The sequence below is a fragment of the Rattus norvegicus genome, chromosome 16 (assembly GCF_036323735.1).
Source record: "Rattus norvegicus strain BN/NHsdMcwi chromosome 16, GRCr8, whole genome shotgun sequence".
NCBI lineage: Eukaryota > Metazoa > Chordata > Mammalia > Rodentia > Muridae > Rattus > Rattus norvegicus.
Window position 1 is genome coordinate 73,833,544 of NC_086034.1, and position 21,470 is coordinate 73,855,013.

The 21,470-nt window shown below is 42.5% G+C and overlaps 1 protein-coding gene across 3 annotated transcripts in view; it reads left to right on the plus strand.

The window, feature by feature from the left end:
- Positions 1 to 21,470, plus strand: part of Adam32 (ADAM metallopeptidase domain 32) — a 109,765-nt gene that overhangs the window by 28,521 nt on the left and 59,774 nt on the right. For all 3 annotated transcript variants that reach the window (XR_001841542.3, XM_039094670.2, NM_001170582.1), the window contains 3 exon segments: positions 10,782 to 10,863; positions 11,383 to 11,519; positions 20,284 to 20,461. Coding sequence is in view for 2 of the 3 variants with exons in the window: in XM_039094670.2 (XP_038950598.1) it covers positions 10,782 to 10,863; positions 11,383 to 11,519; positions 20,284 to 20,461 (397 nt within the window). In the remaining variant the exon portion in view is untranslated.

Sequence of the window (21,470 nt, forward strand, 5' to 3'; positions counted from 1 at the left end):
TCCTAACTGGCTAGTTAAAATAAAAAAAAATCATTGAGGATCATTTATCTGTTTCTCAGTGACAGTGACTGGAATTTGGCTATAGACAACGGGTTAATCACAGTCATGTTTCACAGTCGGCTCTCACCATTGCTTTGCGTATGGCCTTTTAAGACATGTGTTCATGACAAATCCATGAACTATTATCTACTTTTACTAAAGAATTCAGAGTCCCCTCCTCTAACCCTACCCCAACCCTCACTCCCACACTCTACCCCCCTGGTCATGCTCTCTGGCATTTATGTGAGACTGAATTTTGTTCTCTCTCTCTCTCTCTCTCTCTCTCTCTCCCTCCCTCCCTCCCTCCCTCCCTCCCTCTCCCTCCCTCCCTCCCTCCCTCCCTCTCTCTCTCTCTCTGAGTCTGAGAGCTTCTGTTCTTTTCCTTCTTGTCAGACTTGTGGATCACAGCAGCTGCTCAGGTGTTCTGTCTTCTAGGGTTTCGTGTTCTGGGGTAACTTCTGAGCGCCAAGATATCCTAGCTTTGTTTGCTCTGGTCTTCTCAGCTACCCTGTCAATCCTTTTCTAAGGTGGCTCCAGGTCCATCCGTTTGCACGGTACTCTTGCTTAGCTTCATTTAGCTCTACTCTGTTTTTTTTTTTTTTTTTTTTTTTTTTTTTGTTATTTATTTCCCGTGTTTGTTATTATAGTCTGTGCTTCATTGGTTGTTTTTCTAGTTCTTTGAACACAACGTTAGGCTGTTGATTGGAGATTTTTAAATTTTATTTTATGTGCCTGTGACTACTCTGCCTTTTTATCCCATTTACATAGAATGTCTCTGTTCTCAGTCTGTATTCTAGAAACGAAGTGAGGTTCCTGTGGGTACCATAGAGTTGGGTGTTGTATTTTGATCCAGTCAGTCACTGCCTTAATTTTGAGAATGGGAGCCATTCACATTTAAGGCAATTTCCGGTGAATGAAGCCTAACTTTGTGGGTAAGTAGTTTTTCTCTAATTATGTGTGCTTTGATGCCTTGCTTACTTTTTCAGTTTGTATGTTAAACATTTTTGCTTTGCGGTGACCGGAAAGCCTTCAAAATTCATCCTTTGATTCCAGCAAGCAGTTTTGAAACAATGGCTACTTAGCATCAAGGAAAAAGTAGAAGGATAACAGAAAAATAGAGAAAATCCCTTGGCACTTGTACTGTTTCTCCCCCACCTCTAACCTGTAATCCCCCTTTACTCTTCCCATGTTGTTTAGCTCTTGACATATTTACTAGCTCTCCAAGTTATGTGGAACAGGTTTGTGTCCTGTGTTTATGGTAGCACAGAGCTTTGAATTGATTGGATGCTCACTCTTATCTGCGACTCCTATTCACGCTGATGTTTCCTTCTTACTCACTTGGCATCTTGGTCATTTAGCTGAAAACATTCCCTTTGGCATTTCTTGTAGGGCATGTTTGTTGTTAGTGAGCTCCCCTAGCTTTTGCGTGCCAGTCTTTACTTCTGATCTCTACAGCATAACTTTGCCAGGTATAGTATTTATGATTCACAACAGCTCCCTCCTCCGCACTGTGGATATGTGATGTCACCCTGTCTTAGATATGAGATGTCACCCTGTCTTAGATATGTGATGTCACCCTGTCTTAGATATGCGATGTCACCCTGTCTTAGATATGAGATGTCAACCTGTCTTAGATATGTGATGTCACCCGGTCTTAGATATGCGATGTCACCCTGTCTTACCCTGTAAGGCTTCTCTCTGCTGGAGAAGTTACCTGTCAGCAGAAAGGGAGCCTTCATTTGTTGTTGTTTTGAGAACCATCTCTTAGTCTTCACTCTTTGAAAACCATCGATCTGTATCGTAGGAAAGAGCTGGTTGCATGAATCTGACTAATAATGTGACTTCTAGCCTAGGTTTTTTCTGTCTCAGTTTGAAATTATTTTTTTTTTAAATATTACCTTTTTGAATAAGCTTTTACTCTCTTGAAGTTCTCAAGGCCCCTTGAGACCCATTACTCATACTACTTATATTTTCAATGCTGTCAAGAATTCCCCAAAGTTTCCTTTTGTTCTCTTCCATGCGTTTTAAAAATACCAGGCTTGGTACTAAGAACATTTCTTTTGTTTGAAGAAATTTTCCCTAAGTTTCCTTCATTGCTTTTGCTTGTTCTCCCCAATTATTTCAAAATAGAATGGTGCTGTTTACTTCTTCTACTTAATCTTCTCTGCAATCTGTTGTACTCTGACTTATTATAATTTGTAATTTCAAGGATTTTAATTTGATCTTAGAAAATGTAATGCTTCTGTTAAGACTCTCTGACAGAATACTGACTTGTTTGTGGAATTTTATGGGATTTCCTTAAGAACTATTTTAAATTAGTTGAGGGCCTGTACAATTGAGTCCATTGGCAAGACTGTGCTCCTTGAAAAGTCTCAACACTTGTCCATAGATGATGATATATTTTGAAAAACTTGTGTTTCTTCCCATCTGTCTGACCTGGGTTGTTGATGCCTGCCCTTCCAGCAGCTCTGAGAAGGCTGCATCCTTATTCTTCCTGAATGTTTGTCCATGGCCGCCATCTCCTCTCTAGGCATTGCTGTATGCCTAGGGCTTTTCCGGTTTGCAGTTGGTGTATTGACATTCCTTTGTCTCCACTGAAGCTGTTTATTACTGCTTTGGGGCAGGGGCAGGAGTTTTCTCTGACTAGGACTCTGTTGACACCATTCCTCTGCAGACTAATAGCATCCTATTAGTACTTATTGATCCCTAGGTGCTAGCCTGTGAAGAGTGGCCTTCCTCTTACTGTCGGGCAGAACTGAGAGTCATGGCACTGCCCTGTGGTTTGTTGCCTATGATGTGGAGAGCAAATGACGTGCCACAGAGGACACCAAGAAGCTCTAGTCTTAAATGGCATCAGCTGACGTAAGGGGAGGGTCTGTTTACTACCAGTGGGCTCTTGACTTTGCCCTCTGTGGTACTGCCTCTGAGAAGTAGGACAAGACAGTGGTTAAAGCTGTCATGTTAAAGATGCATAATACAAGCCACTGTGGGGAAGAAGATCAGAGACAAGCCAACGCAAAAGCACTGAGATAGAGACATAAAGATGTACTCCAAATGTGAAATAGACAGAGAGAATCAGATGACAGATTTAAGCCACTACCATCAGTCACATTAAATATATTTGGGTTAAATAGAAGGATTTGAAGACAGAAACTGTAGTTTGTCAGTCACTTTTCTATTGCTGTGATAAGACACCATAACCAAGGCAAGTTATATGTATTTGATTGGGCTTTTTGTTCTAGAGGGATGGAGTTCACGATGGTAAATGGAAGGCATGGGGACTGGAACAGCTAAGGGCTTACATCTCAAACTGCGAATAGGAGGTAGAGGGCACTCTGGGAATGGTCTGAGTCTTTTGAAACCTCAAAGCTCCCTGTAGTCCAGTAACATGCATTTTTTTTTTTTTTGGCAAGGCCACACCTTCTAGTCCTAATCCCCAAACAGCTACCAAATAAGGAACCTAGTATTTGAGTGCCCAAGACTTAATGGGGAGCATCTCATGTAAGCCACCTCATATAGCATAAGATTGAAAAAGTAAGAACTTGTCGCAGTCTGTGTGTATAAAGCACATGTTGGGGTTTAAATCTCAGCCTGCACCCAGACAAAGTACACCAAGCCAACATGGTTCCACGTGGTTTAATGAGAGAAGAAGAGTAGAAGTGGGGAGGAACAAAGGCCGGCCATGAACACGAGGTAGAATGGGAGGGGATAGGGAAAGAAGGGACAAAGGGGAGGGGACAAGAGAACAGAAAAGAGAAAGAGGAAGAGAGAGCAAGGAGGAGAGGATGGGGCAAGCAGCCCCCTTTATAGTCAGGCATACCTGGCTGTTGCCAGGCAACTGTGGGGCGGAGTATACTTGGCTGTTGCCAGGTAGCTGTGGGGGTGGAGCTTAGACAGAATACCAACAACATAGTTTGAGAGAAAGCAAAATGATGAAAATCATGTGCTTTAGTCATAAGAAGCTGGGGCAGCTATGCTCCCAGGTGAAGACCCCAGAGAAAAGAATTCTACTGAGGCCCGTGTCAAATAATAATGACAGGTGAATACCTTGTGTTGGGGTTTAAATCTCGGCTCGCGTCCAGACAGAACACACCAAACCAACATGGTTCCACATGGAAAGGTTTAATGAGAGAAGAAGAGTAGAAGAGGAGAGGAATATAGGCTGGCCATGAGCACGTGGAGGGAAGGGGGTGGGGTGGGGAGAGAAGGGACAGGGACAAAGAGGGCATGAAAGCAGAGAGGAGTAAGAGAAGAGCAAGAGAAAGAGGAGGGGGCAAGCAGCCCCTTTTATAGGCAGGCACAGCTGGCTGACTGTGCTGTTGCCAGGCAACTGTGGGGCGGAGCATACCTGGCTGTTGCCAGGTGTGGGGGGAGCTTAGACAGAATACCAGCACCTTGTGTGCATGGGCGTTTATGACACTCATTACAGAACCTTACAGTCCACAGAGTTAAAACTCACAAGAAAGAAGAGGAAACGAAGTTAAAATCCGCCGCGCATTTGAAACATGACTCGTAACTAACTAGAACTAACCGACACTTACAGAACGTTACAGACACTTGAGCAAAATGCACGTGCATAGTGACCATTTTGGATATAACAAATATCCAAACATTGAAAAAAAATCTCATTACTAATATATATCCTTTAGCCACAGAATCGGCTTAAAAGCAGTGAGAGATCTTTTTTTTTTTTCCAGTTTCTTCTAATATTTGGAATGAAAACATACGGCATGTGACTCAAAGTTAGAAAGTATTCAGAGGCAAACAATACATAGAGCTCACGCTAACGTTTGTAGAAGGCAAGCGGTGACTCGGGGTTGGTAGCACGTATTGTTCCTGTAGAGGACCTGAGTTAGGCTTTCAGCACCGTGGCTTACAGCGGTGGCTCTCCAGTTCTTTGGGATCCAGTGCCATCTTCTGGCTTCCATAGGTACCTGAGCTCACTGTGCATACCCATATAGATGCAGAAACACAATTAAAAATGAAAAGCGTAAAAAAAAATGTGAGCTGTAGATAAGATAGTGGTTGCAGGAAATTTTGTAGTACCAAAATGAATGTCCGTATTAGAATGGAAGAAATATCTCATTATATCTTATGCCACGTTCGTTCAGTGGATATCCCTGGGGCGCGCAATCTTTTTCTGAAGGGAAATGGAGGAGCAGTGAGTGGACCTGGGGGAGAGGGGAGATGGGGGATAGCTGGGAGGAGTGGAAGGAGGGGAAACTGTGGTTGGTTGGGATGTATTGTATGAGAAAAGAATAAAGAAAAAAATGGAAAAAAAAAAGACACCCCTTCCCACCCCAGCAAGTTAAGCATAAACATTGAAGATAAAAAACAGAGGTTAGCAAAAAAAAAAAAAAAAAAAAAAAAAAAAAGCAGAAAATTAATAAAATGAAAATAAGTATTTGGGGTTAAAAAACCCCAAAAACCTGACAAGTCTTTACCCAGATACATTAAGAAAAGAGATTCTAACTCACAGGTACCAGGAATGAAACTCCAGTTTGAACAAGACTCTGGCCCTTTAGTGGAAATCAACAAATTTCCCCAGTTGCTGCTCAACTGAGAGGGAACAGCTCAGCCTCTAGTCCTGTGTCTAGGGGAAAACAGGACAAGAAACCACCCACACAAGTCCAGAGCTCTTCTCTCAAAAGGGGACAAGAGATGGTTTGTTCTGGAGACAGTTAAGACTCTACCATGGCTTGGGAACACAGATTCGGGTTCCCAGGTTCTAATGTAACAATTTGGTGAAGTTTTTTCAGAACAAAGAAAATCTATGTCAAGGCACCTTTTCAAGACCTTGGTGGGCTTATCAGGTGGCTGGACTACAGCAGAGGCGGGAGCGCATCTTAGCTATTGGCCTTAGGTGCAGACCAAACTCATTGTCCCTTTGGGTAGGTGGGAGCCGGGGGTCTGTTTATACGTTCTACAATGCACTTGCCTACTAGTCACGGCGATGTGAGGCCATATGCAGACCTAGGTAATAAACGGGGCTAAAATTGACCCAGGAGAATTTGTCTCTGGACTTCCACCATTCCAGTCTCTACATTTGAGTGTCCATCAAGTTTCATAGTCATTGCTTCTGCTGAGGACCGTTTTGGTGTGTGTAACTGGGAGCCACATATTATTCATTATTTACTTTGCATCTCAATCACAGCTTCCCCTCCCTCCTCTACCTCTCAACCCCTCCCTCTCCTCGATCCCCCCCCCCACTTACCCCTCCTCTCTTTCTCCTCAGAAAAGGGGAGGCCTCCCATGGATATCAACCACCCTTGGCATATTGAGTTGCAGTAATAGTACGTGCATCGTACTCTAGAGGCTAGACAAGGGATCCAAAGGCAGGCAATGTAGTCAGAGATAGCCCCTGTTCCCAATTGAGGAGTCCCTCATGAAGGCTCAGATGTACAACTGTTAACGTATGTGCAGATTGCCTAGGTCCTTCCCACGCATGCTCTCTGGTTATCAGTTCAGTCTCTATAGGCCGCTATGGGCCCAGGCTAGTTGGTTCTGTAGGTGTCCTTGACCCCTCTGGCTCTTTCAATCTTTCCTCCCCACCTCGGGCAGGATTTCCCAAGCTCCACCTAATGTGGCTGTGGGTACCAGCATCTGTTTCCATCAGTTACTGAGTGAAGCCTCTTTGGTTACAGTTTGCTAGGCTCCTATCTACAAGGATAGCAGAACGTCACGGATTGTGTCAGGGGTAGGCTCCCTCTCATGGCCTGGGTCTCAAGCTGGGCTAGTCATTGGTTGGGCCTTCCCTCAAATTCTGTGCCACCTTTACCCCAAGCACATCTTAGAGGCAGGACAAATTGTGGGGATGCAGTTTCATGGCTGGGTTGGTGTCCCAATCCCTCCATTGGAAGTATTGCCCAGAGTCACCCTTACAGATTCCTCAGTTTTCATTGTCCTAGGTTTCTGACTCATCCCACACATGCTCCCATCCAGCTATCTCTCCCAGTATCTCCCTCTCCATCATCCTCCCACCTCATCTTTCTGCTCCCAACCCCACCCCCCGACCCCCTGCCCCAACCCAGTCTCCTTCTCTGGGCACATGGGACTTGGGGAGCTATCCTGGAGCAAGAGCGAGATTGGGATATGCCCCAAATCCCCAAAATCTGATCCTGAGAGGACCACTCTCTCCCTGTTCTCAGCCTACATGCTCCTGTGCACAACCTCTGCTTCCCCCACACCTCTGAAAACGTAGTCTTTGACCAGATTACAGGTTCAACTTCCTCTCTCCTGATAAGAACCTGTCCATCAGGTTCTTGGAGTTCTTCTTCATGCAAACGAGGCACATCCTAGCACCTCAGAGCCAGCTAATAAAGTAGGCCCGCCCTGAAAACTCCTACCCAACTCTCCAAGATCTATACAGCCCTGTACACCCGAGTAAAGTTGAGTTGTCTCATCGAAGCTGTTGCCAGAAGCCATTCTGATGTTCTCACACCCTCCTGAACCCTGCCCCCTCCTCTGCTCTCCTCACCCTCCTGACAACCTTAGAGGAAGTTGAAGCTGACACCCCTAGTTCACCCATCCCTCTGATGTCTAATCAATTCTTCCTTCTCAGATTCAAGCATGCCCCCCTTGGGCCCTCCTTGTTACTTGGCTTCTTTGGGCCAGTGGATTGTAGCCTGGTTATCCTGTACTTTATGACTAATGTCCACTTATGAGTGAGTGCATGCCAGATGTGTCTTTCTGGGTCTGATACATCTCACTCAAGATGATTTTTTTTCTAGTTCCATCCATTTGCCTGCAAATTTCATGATGTCATTGTTTTTAGTGGCTGAGTAGTACTGCATTGTGTAAATGGACCACATTTTCTTTATCCATTGTTTGGTTGATGGACACCTAGATTGTCTCCAGTTTCTGGATATTATGAATAAGGCTGCTATGAACATAGTGGAGCATGTGTCCTTGTTGTATGTCGGAGCATCTTGTGGGTATATGCCCAAGAGGGGTATAGCTGGGTCCTCAGGTAGTACTATGTCCAGTTTTCTGAGGAACCTCCAGACTGATTTCCAGAATGGTTGCACCAGTCTGCAATCCCACCAACAATGGAGGAGTGTTCCTCTTTCTCCACATCCTCTCCAGCATCTGCTGTCATCTGAGGTTTTGATCTTAGCCATTCTCACTGGTGTGAGGTGGAATTTCAGGGTTGTTTTGGTTTGCATTTCCCTGATGACCAAGGACTTTGAACATTTCTTTAGATGCCTCTCAGCCATTTGAGATTTCCCTGTTGAGAATCCCTCTTTCACCAAGAATGTAGCTCAAATCTATAACCCTTATATATTCTTTTTTTCTTCACTTGGCAGTTCCTTCCTCTTTATGGTTTTTAATAATGTGAAAAATATTTTCTTTTTAATAAGATTACATTTTTAATGAAAAAACCCGGGGGGAGTTCCATCTAAAGCTCAGGAAGCATATATGTCATATAACACAAGGTAACACAAACACAGGTAAAACATGTGAACAGTCCTGCGTTTTGTTAACAAGTTTACACTAGCTATGGGTCAATGGCGTAAGTCATTGTAACAGGCCCCTTGACACCGCTTCCAACAGAAAGCATTTACTGCTCCTTCTAGCTCACGAGGCATCCACAGTAGGAGAAAAGATTTTGCCTGCTCTGTAGAGCCTGGATGATGGCTACCATCCAGGATGAAGTACCACCTGGAGCAGTTCATGTCTTGAGCAATAGGAACCTTTGGATAAACTTGCAGAAGCAGAAACGAGGCAAGGGGCAAGGAGATAACTGACATCCTGATTAGACCTGTCTGTACATGTTTCCTCTTTTTAAGATTTAAATTCAGAAGCTCAATATCTTAGTCAGGGTTCCTATTCCTGCACAAAACATCATGACCAAGAAGCAAGTTGGGGAGGAAAGGGTTTATTCAGCTTACACTTCCACATTATTGCCAAAGGAAGTCAGGACTGGAGCTCAAGCAGGTCAGGAAGCAGGAGCTGATGCAGAGGCCATGGAGGGATGTTACTTACTGGCTCGCTTCCCCTGGCTTGCTCAGCTAGCCCTCTTATAGAAACCACCTTGATCACTAATTGAGAAAATGCCTTACAGCTGGATCTCATGTTGGCATTTCCTCAAGAACGATAATTCCAGCTTGTGTCAAGTTGACACACAAAACCAGCCAGTACAGAGATGTTGCTCAGATAGGATTGATGGGATATTGAGAAGCAGGATGTAACTTAGTTGTGATGCACTTGCTTGGCATCTGTGAGGCTGGCAATCTTCAGCACTACATAACCCGATAGGGTGCCTCTGGGGCAGGGCACCCTTGATGGCTTCATGTGCCGTGAGTCTGGCATGATGAATTGCCCCAGTCTGTGCTTGTCTTAGGAAGTCTTTGGCTTCATTTCCGATAGTTAGGTTTGGGGGTGCAGCATAAGGTTAGGTTTGGGGGTATAGCATTATTGGTTGGGAATTTATTTTCTTTGATTACTTGTTCTCTCTTGACCTGTTTGTAATATTTCTGGCAAGAAGCTCAGCATTGCTGTGACAGATTCCTTTATATGTAAACTGGCATTTCCTCCTGCTTTTAAAGACCTCCCCCTCCCCCTTCCCTCTCCCTCCCCTCCCCTTCCCTTTCTCTCCCCCTCTTCCTTCCCCTTCTCCTCTCCCTCTCCCTCTCCCTCATGTTTTTGCCTTGCACTTTTGATAGTTTGACTTAATGTACATGCCTCAGGAGTGTACAATTTAAGAATCCTTTGAACATCCTGGATCTGAGCGTCGGTATCTTGGCAGGGGAGTCCAGTCATTCAACATCGTGACACAGTGAAGAAAGGGCTTGCTGTGCACACCTGAGGACCTGGGTTTGAGCCCAGCACCCATGTGGAGAGCCAAATGAAGTTACACTTGTCATCTCAGTACCAGGGAGGCAGGCATCCTCCCGTGTGTGTGTGTGTGTGTGTGTGTGTGTGTGTGTGTGTCTACATTCTTGGATCACGTGCTTAATCTTCCCACCCCAACCTCCCGTTCTAAAGCAAGGCTTGTTGTTGTTATATTTCATTTTTGTGCTGGGCTGCAGGCTTGACTGGTTGAACAAAGCCCCTCCTAGCTCACAGCTTAACCCCACCCCCCAGGGAGGTGAGAGGATATCCGGTTTGCTCTTAGCTTGAATAAAGCCATGCGTGTCTGTATTCTGCAAGACCTCTGCCACAGCCTCACTGCATTCTGGCCGTAGCCCCAGACACTTTAGCAGAATAGCATCTCATCTCCCCCTTTTCATTTCCCTCCTTTTTTTTTTTCCTTTGTGGATTGAAATTTGCTGAGCACTTCCCCTCAGACACCTGAGAGTGGGGTCACTTAAGTCAAGCTCCTAAAGGACAATGCTTTTATGACCCTTCTTTCTTAAAACTGAGTGAAAAACAAACAAAACAAACAAAAAAAAAGGCAGGCCAAGAAGCAACAAAGTCATTTCTCGGAATGCACTGCCACATTCTGTATGAGAAAGTGACACATTGTAATTCACACAGCAATTTTTGGTGGCTTGGGTGACCTGCAAGGACAGTGGAGACACAGGTGCTTTGTGTGCTCTGAGGCTTAAGCTCATTTAGCCCAGTTTAGCGGAGAATCTTCAAAGTCTTTCAAACCAATCAGGGATGTACAAGTTTAACCCTCCGAGCCTCCACTTTCTCGAGAGTTGGACTTTTCTGAATAAAACCCCTAATTTTCCAAGATTGCCCCACAGGCTAGGCTGTTTCACTAGGGTTAATTACAAACGTGTTTATATGTTTAGTTATAACGAGCAGCCAAATTACATGGGAGCAACGTACCCTGGGAAGATGTGTACCGCCCCCTACTCTGCAGGAATCACGATGGTACGTACTTATTCCACCCTTAAAAAGGACAGGAGATCTAGTCACTGAGATAGTGGAGGAGGTACAGTGGTTACAAAGTTTATTGGCCAGTCCTGGATGAGATCCCAGGACTGAGCAGGTAACAGAGGACATAGGGGGGAAATCAGTGTGGAGACACAGTTGCGGGGGGCAGTGTCCTTTTTACGGATCATTTAACTTTTAGAAACTTGGATAGTCTTGAAGATTAGCAAAGTGGAGGGATGTATGTAGAATGTATGTAAGTATTTATATTAAGACACCATCCCTTTGCAATTAAGAGGGATAGATCTAGGAAAAAGGCACTGGAAGAGAAGAGAATTGAAAAATGGAAAAGGACCAGAGTTTGCCTCTGACTGGACGCTTCTACTTCAGTGCCTTTCCCAAGAGGAAGTCCAGGTTTTCACCCATCCAAGGAATCATGAAGTGTTTGCTCCAACATAAAAAAACGTTCCAACTTGGAAAAGTACTTTTATCATTCAACGGTGTCTTCTCTTTTGGTAGTATCCCAAGGACATGACCTTGGAGGCCTTTTCGGTCATCCTCACCCAGATGCTGGGGCTCAGTCTGGGAATATCATATGACAATCCGGAGAAATGTCGCTGCTCGGAAAAAGTCTGCATCATGAATCCCAGGGCAATGTAAGTTCTTGGTTTGTCAGTTACGGTTACTTTGTGTCAACCGAAATGTAAGGAGATCAAGACCCTGGTAAAGTAAATGCCTGCAAGTCAAATACGGCAGCAGTAGAACTCGAGGGACACCATTAAAGATCTCGGTCAAAGCAGACATGCTCACTGTGCAATACCTGGGTAGAGGAATGTGCCTAAGATCCAAACTTTATGATGGCTCCCAGCAAAAATCCTTTATCTATCTATCTATCTATCTATCTATCTATCTATCTATCTATCTATCTATCTATCTATCTATCACCTATCTATCTATCTATCTATCATCTATCTATCTATCTATCTATCTATCTATCTATCTATCTATCTATCTATCTATCTATCATCTATCTATCTATCTACCTATCTATCACCTATCTATCTATCACCTATCTATCTATCACCCATCTATCTATCTATCACCTATCTATCTATCTATCACCTATCTATCTATCTATCTATCTATCTATCTATCTATCTATCTACATATATCCACAGAGTTCACGAAGCCTGGATGACTGTATATAATATCAATACCATCAATGATCCATAGGCACCTTAAACCAAAGAGTCAACATAGGCATTTCCTCGTTCTTTTTTTTTCTCTTCTTTTCTTTTCTTTTTTTCGGAGCTGGGGACCGAACCCAGGGCCTTGCGCTTGCTAGGCAAGCGCTCTACCACCAGGCTATATCCCCAACCCCATTTCCTTGTTCTTTAATTTGTACAATGACCCTGGGAGGTCGGTGGGCATTAGCGTCCCTCTTGTCTATACAAGAGAACGGAGGCATAAAGAACACTCACTCTCCTCAGGTGTCTAAGTTACTTTCCTATTGCTGTGATTAGCTACCATGACCAAGGCCATCTACAGAAGAACGAGTTTATTGGGGGCTTATAATTTCGAAGGGTCACAGTGTGTGACTGTCATGGCAGCGAACATGGCAGCAGGCAGGTCCGATGCCGGCACAGCAGCTAGGACCTTACATCTGATCCATAAGCAGGAGGCAGAGAGAACGAACTAGGAATGGTTTGCACTTTTGAAGCCTGCCCACAGTGACACGCCTCCCCCAACAAGGGCACACCTAATCTTTCCCAGATAGGTTCCACCAACTGGGGACCGAGTATTCCAATACATGAGCCCATGGGAGGCATTCCGATTCAAAGATTCACAACAGGGTTGATATCAGCTGAGAAGTTTGCCTGCCTGGCTCTGAGGCCATGACTTTATTTTTTTTTAAACTACTCTGCATCTTACTTTTATATGTAAGACAGTTAATATTTCAGAATTAGATTATATCAAGTTCAAGAAGAGAACATTAGTATTTATACTAGCTTTCATCCTTAGACTTCAATGATTCTTCCCAATATAATTTTGATTATTTAACTCATTTAAAAGGGAGATGTTCACTTTAATGATTAGCGTATGAATCACATGTGGTAGCCGATGCCAGTGAAATCCAAGCATTTGGAAGACAGAGGCAGGAAGAGTCTCATGAGTCCCAGGCCAGCAAAGGCTGTGTAGAAAGAACCCATCCCAAAGGTGGGGCATGGAGAGAGAGAGAGAGAGAGAGAGAGAGAGAGAGAGAGAGAGAGAGAGAGAGAGAGAAAGACAGACAGACAGACAGACAGGAAGAATGAGAAAGGAAGAAGAGAAAGGATAAGGAGAAAAGAGAAAGGAAACACACACACACACACACACACACACACACACACACACACAACACACACCAAAAATCAAACAGAGTAATTTTTTTTTTCTGGCCAACTGCTCCTAGCCAAGAGGCTGCCTGGAGTGCGGCTGATGTAGCCAGTGAGACTCCACAGGAGAAACCTGATTTTCCCTTTGCCAGTGGCTATCAGTGGCCGATACCTTCTTGATTATGGTGGTGGGGCTTTGTGCCTTGTTTCTCTTTTCAGTGCTGGGATCTTGTCTCAATTGGACCTGTGCAGGTCTTGTTTATGCCACCACAGTCTGTGGGAGTTCATATGAGCATCAGTCCTATTGTGTCTGTGGAAAACAGTTTCTCCAGAGTCACCTGCCACATCTGCTCTTAGAATCTGAGCGCCTTCCTTTCTGCCCTAAGGGAAGGGGTTTGATGAAGGCCTCCCATTTAGGACTGAGTAGTCCATGGTCTCTCATCCCCAGCAGATTGTCCAGCTGTGGGTGTTAATTCCCCTTTACTAAAAAAGGAAGCATCTCTGATGTGGGATTGAGAGAGAGAGAGAGAGAGAGAGAGAGAGAGAGAGAGAGAGAGAGAGAATTTTCTTTGAATCCTGTAATTTTATTGAAAGAGTTTATCAGTCCTAAACATTTTCTGCTGGGATCTGTGAAGTCATTTACCTACAGACTCTTGTCATCCATAAAGAACATAGTTTGATGTTTTCCTTTCCTACTTTTGTTCTTTTTTTATTATTCTCTTTTCATTTAAAAATATTTTATTTTAAATGATGTGGAGGCTGGAAGCCAGAGTATTTGGACGTCCATGGAGGTGAATCACACACAGTGGTAAAATTTCTGATATAGACTCTGGGAACTTAACTCGGGTCTTCATGTTCTCCTAACTACCAAACCATCCCTCTAGTCCCCTCTTTTTCTTTCTGTTTTTTGAGGCAGGGTCTCATCATGCAGCACTGACTGGCTTGGAGCTCACTATGTAGACCAGGCTAGTCCTGACTCATAGAGATCTTCTGCCTCCTGAGTACGGTGGTTAAAGTCATGTGTCACCAGATCCTCTTATTTCTTCTTCCTTGTTGTTCTGGCTAAGACTTCAAACATTATGTTGAATAAAAGCAGAAGAAATGGGAACACTTGTTCTGGATCTGGCAAGAAAAAGTCCCAGTATTTTCCATTTAGAAGAACGTTGACCTAGGTTTGTCTTGCATAGTCTTTCTTATGTCGAGGTATGCTCCAACTGTTCCTAATTTCTTCAGGATATTTATCATAAAGATGTTTTGCTTTTATTGAAATGGTCATGTGACTTCTGCCCACGATTCTAATTTTAAGGTGCTTTATATTTATTGACATGATTATATAGAGTTAATCTTGCATTCCTGGGATTGAGCCAATTTAATTGTGACCTGCTGTCTTCTGAATATGTTTTTGAATTCTGTTTTTTAAGTATTTTGTAGGGAAATTTTGCATCTCTGTTTATCGGAGAAATTGTTTTGCCTGTTATACTATTATACAGTTTTGGTCGGAGCGGGGTAAGGTTGGTTTTATAGAATGAGTATGTTCCTTCTCTATTTTGAGGAACCATTTAAAATCTATCTTGGCTTTAGAGAATATAGCAGGGAGTATATTTGGTTCTGGGATTTTGTTTATACGGACACTTGATTACACTCATTGTCTGTTATAGGTTTATATAAATTGTTAGATCTTCTGGTTTTAATTTTGGTAAATCATATGCGTAAGAAATGTATATTTCTTCTAAATTTTCTGTAACGATCTTCTGGTTTTTTGGGGTCTGTTTTTGTAATTCTCTTTTAGTCTCTAACTTTATTAGCTTGATTTTTCTCTTTTATTTTGTCAGTTTGGATAAAAGCTTGCCAATCTTAATATTTTTCAAAAAACCAGTTATCTCTTTCATTACTTTTTTATTCGATTTTTTTATTTACATTTCAAATGTTATCCCCTTTCCCGGTTTCCCAACCACAAACCCCCCATCCCATCTCTCCCTCCCCCTTCTTCTATGAGGGTGCTCCTCCACCCATCCACCCACCCCTTCCCAGCTCCTTGCCCTGACACTCCCCTACACTGGGGCGGGGGAGGGGTGTTGAGCCTTGACAGCACCAAGGGCTTCTCCACCCATTGGTGCCCAACGAGGCCATCCTCTGTTACATATGCACCTGGAACCCATGGGTATATCCATGTGTACACTTTGGATTGGTGGTTTAGTCCCTGGGAGCTCTGGTTGGTTGGTATTGTTGTTCTGATGGGTTGCAAACCCCTTCAGCTCCTTCAATCCTTTCTCTAATCTTCAATCCCCATTCTCAGTCCAATGGCTGGCTGCTAGCATTCACCTCTGTATTTGTCAGGCTCTGGCAGAGTCTCTCAGAAGACAGATATCAGGCACCTGTCAGCATGCACTTTTTGGCATCAGCAATATTGTCTGGGTTTGGTGGGTGTACACACACACACACACACACACACACACACACACACACACACACACACACACATATATATGTATATATATGCTAGATCCCCAGGTGGGGCAGGCAGGCTCTGAATAGGCCATTCCTTCAGTCTTTGCTCCAAACTTTGTCTCCATATCTCCTCCTATAAATATTTTTGTTCCTCCTTCTAAGAAGGACTGAGGCATCCACACCTTGGTCCTCCTTCTTCTTGAGTCTCATGTGGTCTGTGGATTGTATCTTGGGTAATCTGAGCTTTTGGGCTAATATCCACTTATCAGTGAATACATACCATCTGTAATTTTTTGTGATTGGGTTACTTCACTCAGGATGATATATTCTAGTTCATTCCATCTGCCTATGAATTTCATGAAGTCATTGTTTTTAATAGCTGAGTAGGTACTCTATTGTATAAATATACCACATTTTCTGTATCCATTCCTCTGTTGAGGGACATCTGGGTTCTTTCCAGCTCTTGGCTATTATAAATAAGGCTGCTAGGGACATAGTAGAGCATGTGTCCTGGTTATATGTTGGAATATCTTTTGGGTATATGCCCAAGAGTGGTATAGCTGGGTCTTTAGGTAGAACTATGTCCAATTTTCTGAGGAACCTCCAGACTGATTTCCAGAGTAATTGTATCAGTGTGCAATCCCACTAACAATGGAAGAGTGTTCCTCTTTGTCCACATCCTTGACAGCATCTGCTGTCACCTGAGTTTTTGATCTTAGCTATTCTGACTGGTGTGTGGTGGAATCTCAGAGTTGTTTTGACTTGCATTTCCCTGAGGACTAAGGATGTTGAACATTTCTTTAGATGCTTCTCAGTCATTTGATATTCCTCAGGAGAGAATTCTCTGTTTAGTTCTGTACCCCATTTTTAAATAGGGTTATTTGACTCTCTGGAGTCTTAACTTTTTCAGTTCTTTGTATATTTTGGATATTAGCTCTATATCAGATGTAGGATTGGTAAAGATCTTTTCCCAATCTGTTGGTTACCATTTTGTCCTAATGACAGTATCCTTTGCCTTACAGAAGCTTTGCAGTTTTTTGAGGTCCCATTTGTCGATTCTTGATCTTAGAGCATAAGCCATTGATGTTTTGTTCAGGAAAATTTCCCCAGTGCCCATTTGTTCAATGTTCTTCCCCACTTTTTCTTCTGTTAATTTGAGTGTATCTGGTTTTATGTGGAGGTCCTTGATCCACTTGGACTTGTGCTTTGTACAGGGTGATAAGAATGGATTGATTTTCATTCTTCTATATGCTGACCTCCAGTTGAACCAGCACCATTTGTTGAAAATGCTATCCGTTTTCCACTGGATGGTTTTGGCTCCTTTGTCAAAGATCAAGTGACCATAGGTGTGTGGGCTCATTTCTGGGTCTTCAATTCTGTTCCTTCGATCTACCTCCCTGTCTTTGTACCAATACCATACAGTTTTGTTTGTTTGTTTTTATCACTATTGCTCTGTAGTACAGCTTGAGGTCAGGAAGGGTGATTCCCCCAGAAGTTCTTTTATTGTTGAGGATAGTTTTCACTATCCTGGGTTTTTTGTAATTCCAAATTGCTCTTTCTAACTCAATGAAGAATTGATTAGGAATTTTGATGGGGATTGCGTCGAATCTGTAGATTGCTTTTGGCAAGATGGCCATTTTTACTGTATTAATCCTGCCAATCCACGAGCATGGGAAATCTTTCCATCTTCTGAGGTCTTCTTCAATTTTTTTCTTCAGAGACTTGAAGTTCTTATCATACAGATTTTTCACTTGATTGGTTAGAGTCACAATGAGGTATTTTATATAATTTGTGTCTATTGTGAAGGGTGTCGTTTCCCTAATTTCTTTCTCAGCCTGTTTATCCTTTGAGTAGAGGAAGACTATTGATTTGTTAAGTTTATGCCCAGACACTTTGCTGAAGTTGTTTATCAGGTTTAGGAGTTCTCTGGTGGAACTTTTGGGGTCCCATAACTATATTATCATATCATCTCCAAATAGTGATATTTTGACTTATTCCTTTCCAATTTGTATCCTTTTGACCTTCTTTTGTTGTCTGATTGCTCTGACTAGGACTTTGAATACTATATTGAATAAGTAGGGAGAGAGTGGGCAGCCTTGTCTAGTCCCTGATTTTAGTGGGATTGTCTCAAGTTTCTCTCCTTTTAGTTTGATGTTGGCTACTGGTTGGCTGTATATGGCTTCTATTATGTTTAGTTATGGGCCTTGAATTGCTGATCTTCCCAAGACTTTTAACATGAAGGGGTGCTAATTTTCTCAAATGCTTTCTCAGCATCTAATGAGATGATCATGTGCTTTCTTTCTTTGAGTTTGTTTATATAGTGGATTACATTGATGGATTTCCATATATTGAACCATTCCTGCATCCCTGGGATGAAGCCTACTTGATAATGATGGATGATTGTTTTAATGTGTTCTTAGATTCAGTTTGTGAGAATTTTATTAAGTATTTTTGCATTGATATTCATAAGGGAATTTGGTCTGAAGTTTTCTTTCTTCGTTGGATCTGTGTGGTTTAAGTATAATGGTAAGCGTGGTTCGTAGAAGGAATTGGATAGTGTTCCTTTTGTTTCTATTTTGTGGAATAGTTTGGACAGTATTGGTATTAGGTCTTCTATAAAGGTCTGATAGAATTCTGCACTAAACTCCTCTCATCCTGGGCTTTTTTTGGTTGGGAGACTTTTAATGACTGCCTTTATTTCTTCAGGAGCTATGGGACTGCTTAGATGGTTTATCTGATCCTGATTTAACTCTGGCACCTGGTATATGTCTAGAAAATTGTTCATTTCATCCAGATTTTCCAGTTTTGTTGAGTATAGGCTTTTGTAGTAGGATCTGTTAATTTTTTTGAATTTCCTGTTTCTGTTGTTATGTCTCCCTTTTCATTTGTTTCTTTTTTTGTTTCACTTTGAATCTTTTTTTTTTCTTTTTTTCGGAGCTGGGGATAGAACCCAGGGCCTTGCACTTGCTACCACTGAGCTAAATCTTCAACCCCTGAATCTTTTTTTTTTTAAATTTTTTTATTTACATTTCAAATGTTATTCCCTTTCCCAGTTTCCTGGACATAAGTCCCCTACCCCATCCCCTTCCCCTTCTTCTATGAGGGTGTTCCCCTCCTCATCCACCTCTCCTTCCCTCTCCCTCCCTTTTCATTTCTGAATTTGTTAATTTGGATACTGTCTCTGTGCCCTCTGGTTAGTCTGGCTAAGAGTTTATCTATCTTGTTGATTTTTCTCAGAGATCCAGCTCTTGTCTTTTTTTTTTTTTTTTTTTTTTTTTTTTTTTATTCTTGGTATAGTTCTTTTTGTTTCTACTTGGTTGATTTCAGCCCTGAGTTTGATACATCTACTCCTCTTGGATGTATTTGCTTCTTTTTGTTCTAGAACTTTCAGGTGTGCTGTCAAACTGCTAGTGTATGCTCTCTCCAGTTTCTTTTTGGAGGCACTCAGAGCTATGAGTTTTCCTCTTAGCACTGGTTTCATTATTCCCATAAGTTTGGGTATGTTGTGTTTTCATTTTCATTAAATTCTAAAAAGTCTTTAATTTCTTTATTTCTCCATTGACCAAGTTACCATTGAGTAGAGAGAGCATTGTTCAGCTTCCACATGTATGTGGAATTTCTGTCATTATTGTTGTTATTGAACACCAATCTTAGTCCATGTTGATCTGGTTGGATTCATAAGATTATTACAATCTTCTTGTATCTGTGAAGCCTATTTTGTGACCAATAATATGGTTAATTTTGGAGAAGGTACCATGAGGTGCTGAGAAGAAGGTATATTCTTTTGTTGTAGGATGAAATGTTCTATAGATATCCGTTTGGTTCATATTTTCTGTTATTTTTCACTGTGTCTCTGTTTAGTTTCTGCTTCCATGATCTGTCCATTCATGATAGTAGGGTGTTGAAGTCTCCCACTTTTATTATGTGAGGTGCAACGTGTGCTTTGAGTTTTAGTAAGGTTTCTTTTATGAATGTAGGTGCACTTGCATTTGGAGCATAGATATTTAGGACTGAGAGTTCATCTTGGTGGATGTTTCTTTCGATAAATATGAAATGCCCTTCCTTATCTTTTTTTGATAACTTTTGATTGAAAGTTGATTTTATTTGACATTAGTATGGATACTCCAGCTTGTTTCTCGGGACCATTTGTTTGGAAGATTGTTTTCCAGCCTTTTACTCTGAGGTAGTGTCTGTCTTTGTCACTGAGGTGTGTTTCCCAGTAAAATTCTGGGTCCTTTTATACCTATCCAATCTCTTAGTCTATGTCTTTTTATTGGGCAGTTGAATCCATTGATGTTGAGAGAGATTAGGGACCAATAATTGTTGTTTCCTGCTGTTTTTATTGTTAGAGGTGGAATTATGTTTGTGTAGCTATCTTCTTTTGGGTTAGTTGAAATTAGATTAGTTTCTTGCTTTTTCTAGTAACAAAATGTATTGTGGTGAATAAAATCACATGACCTCCCCAAGAATGATTACAGTAATGAGCACTTATTTGGGGTATTTGCTATCATCAATCAATATCACAAAGCTAACACATAATATGGAGTTATGCTTTGAGATGTAGACTGCTGACGACAGTATACGAATTCCTTTTTAGGCAATATACAGGTGTGAAAACATTTAGCAACTGCAGTTCGAATGACTTTGAACGTTTTAAATTGAACGAGGGTGCCAAATGTCTGCAGAATAAGCCAGAGATGCAAAGGAGTCCAAGAGCAGTCTGTGGAAATGGCAAAGTGGAAGGTGACGAAATTTGTGACTGTGGCAGCCAACAAGTGAGTGTGCCATCTTGGGAAATTTCTAACCAATTCACTCACCGCTTTAGCTCTCCTCCTCCTCCTCTTCCTCCTCCTCCTCCTCTTCCTCCTCCTCCTTCTCCTTCTCCTCCTCCTCCTCCTCCTCCTCTTCCTCCTCCTCCTCCTCCTCCTCCTCCTCTTCCTCCTCCTCCTCCTCCTCCTCCTCCTCCTCCTCCTCCTCCTCCTCCTCCTCCTCTTCTTCTTCTTCTTCTTCTTCTTCTTCTTCTTCTTCTTCTTCTTCTTCTTCTTCTTCTTCTTCTTCTTCTTCTACTTCTTCTTCTTTTCTTCTTCCTTCTCCTCCTCCTTCCTCCTCCTCCTTCCTCCTCCTCCTCCATTTAAATGAAACACATACATGCCTCTAACTCTTTACTTAAACTTGGCCAATTTCATAACTGTATGTTTGAGTTCAATCTGCCACCAGCCCCGTACAGAAATTTTAGGACGGAGCTTCCTTATGGCGTCAGTAGTCTGGTGAGGGGACCTGTCCTCTACTGTAATGTTGGTCATTTGCATGTGAATGCCCACAATCCAGAGTGCAGTGCTTCCTGGCTGTCCAGTTTCCATAGTCACAGCACAGTGCTCCTTAATCACCATACAGACATAGCAGGGCTTTTCTTATATGTAAGCACGAGCTGCTGGCTTGCATAGCCCATAAAAAGATTGCTAGTGTTTTGCAGAGCAAGTCCTCCTCCTTCGATCACATAAGAAAAGGAACCAGTCACACAGACAGGACAGTCACACAGAGCATGGCAATCTTTAAATACAAAATCTGACGGTTGTGCTTGAGCCTTCTCTTGCCTTTCTTGGGTTTCCCTGTTTGTGTTCATCTCCAGTCAAAGGCCTTTCTTTATCTAATGAGATGATCACATGGTTTTTCTGTTGTTTTAAAAAACTAAATTCCAAATGTTCAATTTTCCAAATGAAGACTCAGGAGCCAGATGCTGTGGAGAAAGCCTGCTGGCTCAGAGAGGCAGAGAAGGCACCCAGC